The 14,139-nt window shown below is 39.7% G+C and overlaps 1 protein-coding gene across 3 annotated transcripts in view; it reads left to right on the top strand.

Moving 5' to 3' along the window:
• The window catches only part of L1CAM (L1 cell adhesion molecule), a 139,068-nt gene extending 125,473 nt beyond the window's left edge, over positions 1-13,595 (top strand). For all 3 annotated transcript variants that reach the window (XM_069943019.1, XM_069943016.1, XM_069943018.1), the window contains 3 exons: positions 498-629; positions 1,701-1,773; positions 10,504-13,595. In XM_069943019.1, the coding sequence (XP_069799120.1) occupies positions 498-629; positions 1,701-1,773; positions 10,504-10,735 (437 nt within the window). In that variant the 3' untranslated portion in view covers positions 10,736-13,595. The remainder of the gene's footprint in view (positions 1-497; positions 630-1,700; positions 1,774-10,503) is intronic.
• The last annotated feature ends 544 nt before the right edge of the window (positions 13,596-14,139 follow it).

Genomic DNA, 14,139 nt, shown 5'->3' with positions numbered 1-14,139 from the left:
TCCAGCTTACCTCAACAGATTAACAGCTAGAATGCCAAAGGTGAGCAATGCTGTAATTGCTGCAAAAGGTGGATTCTTTGACGAAAGCAAAGTCTGATGTAAAAACAATGTTTTTTCAAATACAAATCATTATTTCTAACCTTGTCAATGTCTTGACTCTATTTTCTATTCATTTCACAACATATGATGGTGAATAAGTGTGACTTTTCATGGAAAACACAAAATTGTTTGGGTGACCCCAAACTTTTGAACGGTAGTGTATTTAACCTACTGATATTTGTACCTACATACCCTCACTTTTACTGTATACAGTATCTTAAAGACCATCTCACTTTTCTTCCTAATCTTTTTATTAGGTTTAAAGCAAATGTACCACCAAGTACATCACTTTAGGTTTTTTACATTTTTACATTAACAGATCGACATTTACAGTAACGCTTTACATCGCTGTTTTATGGATTGATTTGGGTCTTGACAATATAAATAATTCTTTACAGCTCTTTCGGAGTATGATAGGGGATTTGCATCCCAGGGCTGGTTTATTGGTCTAATAAGTGGAATTGTACTGGCGCTGCTCATCCTGGTCATCTTGTGCTTCATCAAACGTAGCAAAGGTGGAAAATATTCCGGTAAGTTGACAAATGTCCAATGAAAAAAAAATATAAGGAGTAAAGTAAATGTTTTTATTGCACTCTTAAGAAAGGAATTAACATATCTGCTTTTAAAGGGGAGAGATATGGGGAACATGGAGAGCTACCCTGGGAAACTGAGCTTTCCTCCAGCTTTTATCATGTCATTCCTCTATCCTTTACTTGGAGCAAAGATTAAGTTCAGTTATCTAGTCCTGTATTCAGGATGAAGGAGAGCAGTGCGTTGGCATCTCCTGAGATCCAGCACCAGCACAAACGCTACACTAGACCCCCCCCCCCCCCCCCCCCCCGCCCAAATGCAGGGTCTGTCTGCTTTACAGGCAGTAGAGATGGTATTATCATTTTAATTGGTCCCATATTAGTAGCAAATTGTTAAAATTTGGTAAAATTTAACAGAAAGAATAATTTTAACAATGTTCATCTATAGTGGAGCCTATACAATAGCTGAAATGCTGCTCTTTTAGAAAAGGGAAGATGTAAGCAATAGGAGCAACTTCAAGAAAAGCAGTTATAAGATCCCTAAGGGCCCTATTCCATGGGGCGATTATCGTTCACATAATCGTAAACGAGAAACGATCCAAGCAACCGCTATTGCAAAAGATCTGAAATCGTTCACCCATTTACATGGAACGATAATCGTTACTTATGATCGTTCTTGCGGTAGTCTTGTCATTGCTATTGCGTTCGTCACTACTGCGAACGACCGAACGACATCTTATTCAATGTGAATGACTTGCGAACGAGCAACGATAAAAATAGGTCTAGGTCTTATTAAACGATCAACGATTTCTCGTTAGGTCATTAATCGTTAACTGCTATTCAAAAGAACAATTATCGTTTAGATTCAAAACGATTTAACGATAATCTGAACGATAATCGTCCCATGGAATAGGGCCCTAACTCTTGCTCCATTGCACTGTTACACCAAAGTCTAGAAGCAGAATGTTTAAAGAACGTATCTACCAAGAGTCTTTTACACTGTCAAGGTCTGTCATACTGTATGTCAGTTTTTATGACATAATCCATGTTTTAACAATGTTTGTTAAACAGTGAAGGATAAAGAAGACACCCAAGTGGATTCTGAAGCTCGTCCAATGAAAGATGAAACCTTTGGGGAGTACAGGTATAAAAAAGAATGTTTATAGACTATAGTGAAAGCGAGGGTGACACTGACCATAATCATCTTCTGACATACAATATAGACATCTCAGCAGATGATACCTTCTGCTAAATGTAATGGGCCATGCTGCTTTATAGAACACAGAAATCTCATTGGGATTGTGTTTTTTCTTACTGATATTTTTAGTAGAACATAAATTTCTATAGAGCACTGTGACCCTTCATATTGGTATACAGTATATTGGACCCTTACCGATGTCGTCCTTATGGTCGTTCTAGGTAGAATTTTCCATTAACACATTTCCCTTGTTATATATCAATATACAGATTTTTTTTTTTACTTTGGGTACATTGATTAAATGTAGTAATAATTAGACAAATATATAATATATATTAGTGAAAATGTAACATTCCACTCTTTGATCCCTTTTTCACATTCCCTAGTGCTAACGCTGAGTCGTAAGCTGGTTGAAATATATATTTTTTTACACATTTTATGGTTATTTATAGACAGCAGATTGGGTTTATGAGATGGATACGGTATATTTTTAGGGCCTGTGTCAAGAAGGAAAAGTAATTACAGCAGATTTTGCTTTCTGTTATTCACCGGGATGAACAGACTATTCTAACATAAGGTGCAAATTATTATGCAAATATTATTTGTGTCTTCACATTTGGCAATTCTTATGCAACTAAAAGTGAGGGGGAAGCAGAACAAGATTAATTCAGAATTGCTTCCAGGCCGTTCTAAAATGAGCAACAACCAGATCACTATCCAAACGATAAATTCCTGCAAATGTTAACGGCACAGCGCATCAGGCTTCAGCCAGAGTTGTACGTGAAGTCATCGAAATGCAATTATAGATTGAATAGAAGATACCTTAGTGTTGTATTAAACAATAAAAGTACTATACATAATAAACTATATATAAATATAGAGCAAAACTGGCTCTGCACTAACTTAGTCCACATTCAGCACCCTGGATAGCTCTTAATTCTGCTGGTTAACATGTATGGGTTGTCCAAGATTTTTTAGCATTTGTCATATAGAGTAACCTTACACATGTCCGGTCTGTAACACCAGAGCTCACATATTATATCATATTGCATATCAGTGACATTTCTAAGCCTAGAAGAGACCAAAGTTGTCTATGTAGCAGAGTTTAGTTTACCAGCTACACCCATTGTAATAGTGCCATGTATTATGTGTTCTCCCATTGCATTCTCAGTTACCATGTTACATAAGAAAATGGTTCAACAACAAATTCAGCCCTGCTACATCTGTATATATTAATGTTAATGTATGCTTGTGTTCTTCAGCTCATGTCTAGTGTAGACACTAGAGGTTCTAAACCGTAACATATTAAAGGGATTAAGAAAACATGGCCACTTTCATCCCACCTGTCTTCAGGTTGTGTGTAGTATTACAACTCCATGCCATTCATGTCAGTGAAAGTTTCTATATATATATATATATATATTTTTTTTTTTTTTAAACCATTTTGAGGCGAATAACTAACTTCTGGATAGCTTATTGCTTTTAGGTGCCGATGTCCAGTTACCTTCTACAATAGGTCTCATCCATAAGCATTGATTATAGTCATGACATCTACACACATGTCCAGTCTATAAAGATGAGGGATATATTAAAAATTAATGTCCCTTACCCCTACAGCCAATGAAATCATAACTCTTTTAATACTTTATTAGAGTATATTGTATAACGCAATTCAGTATTCAGTTCTATAGGGGACTAGAGATGAGCGAACCGGTTTCGGGTTCGAGTCCATCCGAACGCGAACTATTAGCATTTAATTAGTGGTGGCTGCTGAAGTTGGATAAAGCTCTAAGGCTGTCTTGAAAACATGGATACAGCCAATGACTATATCCATGTTTTCCACATAGCCTTAGGGCTTTATCCAACTTCAGCAGCCACTGCTAATCAAATGCCGAAAGTTCGGGTTCGGATGGACTCGAGCATGCTCAAGGTTCGCTCATCTCTATAGGGGACCCATGACATGTTGTTTGCCACTGTTGCCTATAGGCTTGGTATCGCAGCTCAGTCCCATTCCCTTATATGCTACAATACTACACAAGGTGCAAGGACAAGAGTGACACAGTTAAAGGAACGTTTTACCTGCATTGTCAAAGAAAGCAATTGTTTTAGGAACAGAGCAATATTTTAATGTTTTATGGTTTGTAAAAAGAGATTTATACATAATACAATGTCTAGAAGTCACTGCGGGGCTTGTACCCACATACACTGTTTGCACATGTGTGATCGGCATGTCTGACCTTATGCATTCGTTTTCCACTCTCTTGTCCATGCTGCCATCAGATCTCTGGAGAGGTAAGCTGCTCTCACACGGTAAAGTTCCTTGTTTCAGATGGGGGATGTGCTTTTGCACTATGGGTGTTCATTGAAACCAGTCAACACCCTTTTGTGCCATGTTCCTTTAAATCAATTGTTTGATGATTCTTTTTATGGTTAACCATATGCCTTTGCTAAATTCTATTTCTATGAGCATTTGCCAGCAGCTGCCTGGTTAGTAAACGTCTCGTAAGGGTGGCTGGATGTAAGAAACTCAATTCTTCAAGCTAACTGGCCAGCTAAATTCTAGGGAATCTAATAAGCATTCACATATATATATGTCAATCATTCAGGGCCTACATTTCAAGTCATTTAGAGGTTTCTTGAGTGAAGCCATCCATAGCTGTTTCAGTACTGGGAAAAGAAGCCATATTTTGGATGGCCTATCATATATACATAGAAGACATATCTCCAGCTGTCATGGCTGCGGCATATACAAATGAACAGGGCTGGAAGCAGATAGCTCTGTTCATGGTGTAGTGGCAGTGCAGAGTTACTGCAGCTCACCTACCATTTACATGCCCTTCATTTTTATATTTTTTTTTCTTTCAAATCAACTGATGCCAGAAAGTTATGTAGATTTGTAATTCACTTCTATTAAAAAATGTTAAGTCTTCCAGTACTTATTAGCTGTTCTATGTTCTACATATCTATGTCTATGACATACAGCAGATGATTAGTACTGGAAGACTTGAGATTTTTTAATAGAAGTAAATTACAAATCTCTGGCACTTCTGACACCAGTTAATTTAAAAGAAAATAATTTTCGCTGGAGTTGCCCTTTAAGTGAGTTGAAGCTGAGCACAGCCACTGTACTGTAAATGGAGCTATTTGCTTTTAACTATTTAATATGTATGTACTGGGGCTGCGGCTCTGCTGAATATTGGGGACGCCAGTGGTCGGCATCCTGGGGATAAGCTAAAAGTCTTGGAAAACCCCTTTAAGATGCAGATTAGTTTCCTATAACATAATGGAACTCTCATGGATTAACAGCACATTTGAGGGTCCATGCATCTTACAGTATATAGATCCATGTGGCTTGTACTCATGGACATGGTAGCAAATAGGGTTCACCCAGAGTCTTTTGGAGTTCATGAGATCATATTATAAAGTGGATTGACTATGGTGCCCCAGAGAGGAAACATGTGGCACCATATAGTACTATTGCTAGTGTGTCTATCATTTGAGATCATTGGGATTCTAAGTGCGAGACCCAACTATTAGTTCCATAGACCCCATTATTTGTATAAGTCATGCCATGTTAGGTACAGTATTTTCACAGCACAGGAATTTATACATGTGAATGCTATACAATTCTTGGTCTTGCAGATAAACTAGTACAGTCAGGATGGGGAAAAGTTGTCCATAGTTGTCGGAAAGCTCAATTTTTTTTCTTTTACCCAACTTGCACCAATAATATTTGTTTATTATGGGCGACTGGTCTGCTTCATGCCTGCACTGGTTCTATATGTCTGACCTATTGGATAATTTACTATGAAATAAGACGCTGTGAGCCTAGCAGTGTCTCCTGCACATCCCTAGCACTATGGGAACTTGCCATATACTTCAGTATAGAGAGCAGCGTGCCATATGTAAACATGGCTTATATCTGTGTGTCACTTCATTGCAGTTCATAGAATGTTAACTATTTTCTGGATGATAGGGCCGTTCAACGTCACGTTGCTAAGTAACAAGAACAGATAATGTCAATGTGTACAGATGACCTAAAGTCACTGAAAATACATTCAGCTGATGATTTTTCTTTAATACATTGAAAAACATTATTTACAATGCAAAACCATCCCATGATGTATTGATATATAGTAAACAAATGTATAGCTGTGGATCGGGCGTAACTGTAAATAGTTATGTTTTGTGTTATGTCTCTACGTACTATATGCATGCCTATTTGCCATATGCTGTAAGTAGCATAAGGCTCGGGCTCCATGGTAATATGGCTTCCCCCATCAGTTGCTAATCATAGGATTATCAAGGTTGGGTTACAGTCTCACTGTTTCCTTACTGTTGTGGTAATCCTTTGACTTTCCACGACTCTTGGGATATGGTGCCTCACTATAGAGTCCTAGCCTTACAATCTACTTAAAAGGAACCTGTCATATTAAACATGTAGCCTGATCTGTGGGTAGCAGGGAATGGAGCAGTAGCAGATTAATATAAAAATCTTTGCAAAAAGATAGAGGATGAACTAATATTTATTAGATTACATTCCTACTAACAGGGATTAAAGAGAACTTGTCATCACTTGAACCATGAATCATAATTCGCCCCACTAGCCTTGATGGATAGATCTTTACCTGTTTGGGTGTGGTAAGAGATCTTTTGGTGGAGGCTGGTGGGGCAGGGAGTAGCACTGGGGACCACCCCAATGATTTATGCATGAAAGTAATGAGATGTTCCCTTTAAGAGTCCAGTGGTTGGGCCTCTTCTGTGATTGACAGCTCTTAAAATTTCCCCACACATACAAAGAAGGTTGTTAATTGGTGCTTGAGACTACCTACTGGACTCTATGGCCCGCTGTAACCTGGGATCTTTTCCAACAAAATTATGTATCAGTCTGCTCATGTATCTGCTGTATAACTTGTCGTCTATAGATAGGGCAGCAAGTTTAACATGACAGGTTCTCTTTAAGGCTATGTTCACACTGCGTATATTTTCACGGCCGGACATATACGCGGTAAACTCCGGCCGGAGATTTACGCTACTTGCGGCCGGCTACGTACGGACCGCGAACTTACGCCCGTAGTCTACTTATGCTTCCCGAGTGCCCTACGTAGCGATCTGACAGCGTTTTTTTACTTGAAAAGCTTCGCCTAGCCCCGGACACCCCACAGAACCTTTTGGATCGGCACAAAAAGCTGCAAAAATGAAGAAATCACCACTACGTATGGGACCGCATGTAACGCTACGGGCGTAAGTTACGGCATTTTCGTCCGCAAACAATGGTCTGGTTCATTTTTTATGGCGCCGCGTACGAACCGGGCGTAAGTTCGTACGTAGTGTGAACTGTGCAGCCGTACATCGTATACTTTCCATTGTACGCAAACGACGTAAGTCTCCGGCCGCTTATTCACGGAACGCGCTACGGCCGGAAACTTACGTAGTGTGAACATAGCCTTAAACTGTAGGTTCATTACTTCTGATGTCATATTCATATTAGCTGATTTATTCCCTTTACAAATTGGTCTCAATAATGGATCAAGGCAAGCAGTATATATATATATATATATATATATATATATATATATATATAGTCTCTGGTTAAACAGATTGTTCTCATATAAGTGTAGGATTATAAGCTGCTATATGTCATGTAAACAACCATCCAGTAATGATATCCCTATATTCAGCCATAATGCATGCACCTTACATGGTCACCTCCTATATTCCTAGTAGTTGATGTCTGTGTCTGTGATTGTCTTGTGACTGTCATTCTGTCATTTGTCTCTTCTAACAGCAGTACCTTCTTTAGAAATAGGTAAAGCACATGCATTGGTAACACTATACAACTCCCTCTGCGATTACACTGCATGTGCCCAATGCCAAATCCTGCTTCTGTCTGCAGATCTTCCCATCCCTACTCAGTCACTTGGATGGAGATCTATAATAGTCAATGGAAACCAAGGGTATTTCCAATATATCCAATCTCCATGTCTTTAGTTTCTTGATGTTTTATCTCCAAAGAAGGAAGAAAGGGGTAGGGTCACCAACATCAAAATCATGCCTATATATGTAAATATTTTTATTTCAAGGCAGATCTATCATGTAAATGCAGATTATAAAATCCCAATTATTGTATATTAAACCAAAATGAAAGGTTATCTTAGGAACTCATAGTCATACCATACTCATCTCTATCATTGGAACTGAGATTGTATAAGTTTCCTGTCCATTGATCCTGTACTGTATGTGCTAAACCTTATCACTGGACATCCATGTGACATAAAAACACAAAAAAACTAGGAACACCATTGATGATTTGCCCCAATGTCTTTATACAGAACAACAAGAATTGCAGGCATCTTAAGGAACTGTAGAAATAGTATTTCCTCAAGCACACTTGTTCAGAACATACAATATATTATCTGCAAGGCACCAACACCCGCCCCCCCTCCTTGTTTAGCATGACCTGTTTTTGTTATATATATAGTAATATTGGATTATCAAAGTGTCGGACTTGATTTGTCTCCGTGCATGGTTCACTATTATATTTTTTACATTCTTCAATATATTTGTACTTTATGCTACATACACTTGTACATATACGCTGTTGGCTTCATTATGCACCATGTCATGCGGTTCATCTCATTGCATCTTCTCTTTAGAGCAAGCCTCCTTATGTGAATGCATTTTACTTCTCTTTTCTTTACATTTTTGGGTTTGGGCCATTGACCAGTAAATATTGAGTTTTGCCCATGCTCCTCTTCCTTCCATATTGGTTGTTGAAAATGAGTAACCTGATGGTGATCATTGCCTCACTACACGATGCCTAGGCAGGCATAGATTTTATATACTGTCACCTTTTAATGCTCTATGTAAGTCAAGTGCAACATAGAAGCAACCATGAGACTGCTATGTTATTCCAAGTGCAACCTAATGGGTAGTAAGAACCTGTGCCCCCTATTCTATGTCCCCTGTGTCCCCTGCTCTATGTACCATATAATATTAAACAAAATCTGTCAATAGGTTTATGCTGCCTTAAATAAAGACTAGAATAAACTAGTGACAGAAATGCTGAACAGATCGGAATAATACTTGTATAATTCTATTCTATTCCCAATATTCGGGAGAATAGGATTCTTGCCACAGCCTTCCCCCCCGCCCCCAAGTGCTGCTTAACAGTTGACTGCCTATACACAGCATGGATAGATAACTGCCAATCAGCAGCTAGTAGGCAGAGTTTTCTGCTTCTCATGAATATCCAGGACTACTGGGTTCATGCACATAATGGAGAGGACTACTTATTGTCCATGTTATTCAGGAGGATATCTCTGAACCAGCTGCAAAGAATAATATAAGTGATACATCATCCTATCCAGCTTCTCTGTCACTAGTTTATGCTACCTTTAGATAGGACACATAAGCCTACTGATAGAGTCTCTTTAACCCTTTCACGCCCTGGGGTCATTGATGCCTCAATGCCTAGGTCGTGTTTTGACATCAGCTTATGGGATCATAAAGATCCAATAAGATGATGTCCCCTATATCTGCCCCTTCTCCTCTGTCCTATGCCGCTGTTACTATCTTGTAACAGTGGCAGGGGAGAGAGGGGAGGGGGCAGAGCTCACGGGCGTGCGCCCTGCATGCCTAGCCTTATCTCCCGACCCCCGCCGGCTTCCGTAGCCAGGAAACCGGAACACTGAGGCTTCCGGTTTCCATGGCTACCATCGGGGCTCTGCGATCACTTTGCAGAGCCACGATGGACACTGGAGAGAGAGAATTCTCCCTCTACAGAGGGAGAATTCTATCTAGAGCCCTATAGATGCTGCGGTCTTGCTGACTGCAGTATCTATAGGGTTAACTCTCAGCTCCGGTGCTGAGAGTTGCGGCGGGTCCCCAGCTATCACTGATAGCCGGGACCCGCCGCGGATGAGCTGGAGCTGCACCTGTGTCATCCTGGAGCGTTAATTAACATCGCTACAGCATCAGGCATAGGCTGCAGCAATGTTAATTAACAGTATGGCGGCGGGAGGGGGTTACGCTATGTTCACACTTTTGAGCCTCATTCCAATTCTGACATTTGGAATGTTGTTTTTTTGTTTGTTTTCTCCTGCTCCAAATGGTTAAAGGTTATGGTGTTTTGCAACTTTAGTAGGGGACCAAAATATGACAACACCAAGGAGACAGTTCCAGTACAGCACTAGGCTTATCACCATCAGGTTATCTCTTTATACCACAGAAGTCAGTTAAGTTCTTAGTTGAGAGGTTCCTAACACTGAGCAAAACTTTACCTCAATAAGGTTTCCTGCATTTCCTTTATTACTTCTTTTCCAATACCATTATGGAACCTTTACATCCGGCAAAAATATGTAACATTCTATCTATCTTCCTTCTGTGTCTTCCTTCAGTCATTTTGGTACCATCCAACGATGATGTTTTGTTGCACAAAAAGAAAACCATTAAATATTTAGTTTTCTACCACCCAATGGGGGGAGATAGGAGGTCAGTGTTGTACACAAGGACAAGAACAGTTTATTCAATAGTATTATTTCATGCAATTACATACAGTGAACCACAGAACGAAGGCTGAAAGATAGAAGAGAATACTTGGTTGAAATAAGGGTGTTGAAGGGCATGCGCTAAGTCTTTAACCTCTAACCACATATGCCTTTTATTTTTATCCAGTGACAATGACGAGAAACCATTCACTAGCAGCCAACCCTCCCTCAATGGTGATGTCAAGCCCCTAGGAAGTGATGACAGCCTGGCCGACTATGGTGGGAGTGTGGATGTCCAGTTCAATGAGGATGGCTCTTTCATTGGCCAATATAGTGGCAAAAAGGAAAAAGAGGCTGCCGGGGGTAATGACAGCTCTGGTGCCACCTCTCCGGTTAACCCTAACATCGCAATCGAGTAAAAAGAAAAGAAAAAACACATATTTGATGGAGGAAGGTTTTAGGGGAAAAATATTAAGAATGAACACTAGGGGGGCTGGATGGATCTGGAGAATTTATTTTCTGCTTTAACCATTTTGGTGCTTGAGTAGCAAGTAGTATATTATGTCGTAAGTCTCTCTTGCACCAAACGGGTCGAACTGCTATACTATTTTTGGACTGCAACTCCATGACATGTGTATTAAGCAACAAAAGGCATAGACGGAGGAAATGGATAGGTGCCAACAAATTCTGCAGAGGATAGGTACCAGTGTTCTCATTTTATTTAATAAAAATGAACAAAAAAAATGTAAAAAAAAAATAAACACAACAAAGAAAGGATAAAAGGAAAAAAAACAAGACGGACATTCATCGATAAATGTGAAAAAAAAAGAAAAAAAAATCGAAAAAACCAAAGGAAGAAAAAAAAAAGTAAAAAAAAATGCATTTCTCTCTTTCACGCCAAGTTTCGCATTCACACAAGAACTGTGTTACTTTTCTATGGTGTCTCTTCTTTGTAATGGTCTCTTTCAGCGTGTGTGAAATTCACAAGGGATCCATCGGCTCTGTGGATCCTATTATCTGAGCGCAGCTTGCCAAAAAACAAAACAAAACACAAAAAAAAACACAGAATCTGAACAATGTATGCATATATGTGCTTTTCCAAACATGGCAAAATCTTCTGTATGTGTCGCCGCCATCATCATATATACCTTCAACACGCCATCTGTCGATCAATGAGCCAGATTCTGGGGCGATCATTAGCTCCTCCCCTTGTAATCACAGTGAGTTCCCCTGGAAGAAGAAAGGAGTAATGGAAAAAGTATTATTTTTTTATGCTCTTTAGTTTACAGCCTCTGGTCTAGAAGAGAGGGGGCATTACCGTGTTAGACAAATGCACGCAACGTGCGTCTGGCATTCCTATGGTCTCCTATGGTATCATATCACAATATTCCAGTGGGTTGTTTTATTGCCATGGTAAGTAGCATTTTTTATATGAGATAGGCTTATTTGATGCCATGGGCCAAATAGTAAGACCATGGAGTAGCCAATAGCTACCATGCAGTTACCCCCCTATTAATCTAACGTGGGGGTCTACTAAAAGTGGACATTTCACTTTTGATATTGGTTACACTATATGTGCACTATAGGCACCAGGCTGTTACATAAGCTTTACAATGTTACTCGGTTCTGCATGGTGTGCATCTCAGGAGCAATGAAGGCAACAAACCGTTTTCGACCCCATAGAGACCTGCGATTTATGACTGGTTGCAAGGCCTTCTAGAAACTAAGGGGTCCAGCCATTGATTACAGGGTTTATTGCATACTCGATGCAGAACTGGTAGGCAACTGATAAGCAGTAGAGAATCCTGTTGGTCTTAGACAAGCAAGGTTCTTCTTTTCCTTAGGATGTCAGGACCAAAGGAGAACAAAATTTCCTTGTATCCCAATGTCTTTTCTCAGGGGCAGGTGCAGCATTATGGCTAAGGTGCTTACTTGGGGAATCCATCCCAGCCACCTTATCTCCCTGTGCCTCGGGGTCTGCCCTGTGACTATTATTACCCATTCTCCCCATGTTTCTGCAGGAACATGCAGCAGTGTTTCCACCTAAAAGGTGGCTGCCTGGAGAGCTTGACAGAATATTTCCAGGCAGAAGTGCTGTGTATATATAAAGGGTATCATTCGTCTCCGCTGAGTAACCACCACCCCTGTCTGTTATCACATTTAACCGTAGTTGTTAAATTTTTTTATTTTTTTTTGAGTGTCGAACAGGAGTGGAAGTTATGTGAAGGAGAACAATATAGTAATCTACAGTGCCAGGAAAAATAGGATAAATGTTTAGTTATGGGAATGGCTGCTTTCATTGACCGATCAATGGTCCAAGAGATCCACAATCAAAATTGTATTGGCTAGCTGCTTATGAACTACGCACCACCACTGACCCGCCACACATCATAGTTGGCACCTATAGATTTTCAATATCTGGTAACTTGAATGAGGAGATACATTTATAGACTCTATGGTATATAAACTAGTCCCTTGGCTTGTTCAGTCCTAGAGGATGGCAGGACAGGGACAGAAGAGGACATTTATCATAGTTGAATTGGCTAACCAGGCTACCAGAGGATCCTCTAGTGGGTCTAGGTTCTTAGACAATAATAGATCCCAAAGAAAAGGACATCCTCACCATCCTCATATGGAGTTGACTTTGGGTCTATTTCTTAGTGGTTCATATAATTTTTGGTAAATGTCAATGAAATTTAAACAACTAAATTCATTGTTTCTCTTTCTTCAGTTCCTAGCAACCCAATTCTAATGTTCATGTCTTAAAATCCATATAATATCCCTAATGCTAAGTGTCTCATTCTGATGCTTACAGAGTTCCCAACAATCTCTACTCCTAGGTACCATGTCAACATACAGGAAATTGCTGGAAAGGCCAACTCTGACAATTACTGTCAGGTTGATGAACCGTGCCACCATTTATTGGGTAAACAGCCATTCCCTTCCATTTCCTCAAACGGCTAGGAAATGGAGATCAGCGGGAACCCAGGTAGCTTATATTAGGGCCCTATTACACAGAACGATTATTGGCCTTACTTGGCCGATTACTGACCATTCACACATAATGCATGATGATGGATGAACATAGTCTTTTAACATGTTGAAAGATCACAATATTGAAAACGATGTTCTTCAGCACCTCGCTTTGTGTTATAGGAAAGTCAGAAGCAGACTGCCAGTGACTTCAATGGCCCACCTGAACAATCTAATGGTCCTATTACATGGGCTGATGAAAGTGAGAAAGCCAGCGCTGATCTGACAGGTCAGTGCTCGCTTCCCCGCACATCGGGCCGTGTACTACGGCCCTTTGAGAGGCAGTTGAGGGGATTGGTAAATTATCCTTTTTTTTTTACTCAGTCAGTCTGCTTTTTGGTTTTATCTCACTGGACAACCCATTTTTTAAGGATTTTTAATTTTACAGATATTTATGGCATATGGATATTTATGGCCTATACAAAATGTTTCCAAAACTCCCAGGGCCAACTCTTCATTCACTTCCCAACTGGATCAGGTGGCCAGTACCCTCCCACACCTACTCTCCATGTTAATATGCCATAAATATCCAGGATAATTCTTTATTCCTTGTATTACTTCAAAAGCCCCCTCCCAGCCTCCCATAACTATAACAAGTGACTGAGTAAACCATGAATTCTCTCCACAGTGCACCATTAAATCCTATGCGGTTATTTATTTAATTTGACATTTTAGAACAAGTCACCATGATATCGATTTGTCGATGATCTTTGTAACATAGCACACATTTATTTCCTTGTATGTAATAATATATAATACTACCAATAGTGGATTCTGAGGTATGTCTAAC

This window comes from Dendropsophus ebraccatus, chromosome 10 (genome assembly GCF_027789765.1).
Source record: "Dendropsophus ebraccatus isolate aDenEbr1 chromosome 10, aDenEbr1.pat, whole genome shotgun sequence".
Lineage (NCBI taxonomy): Eukaryota > Metazoa > Chordata > Amphibia > Anura > Hylidae > Dendropsophus > Dendropsophus ebraccatus.
The sequence above is the reverse complement of the archived record's forward strand: the minus strand, read 5'-3'. Positions and strand labels throughout refer to the sequence as shown.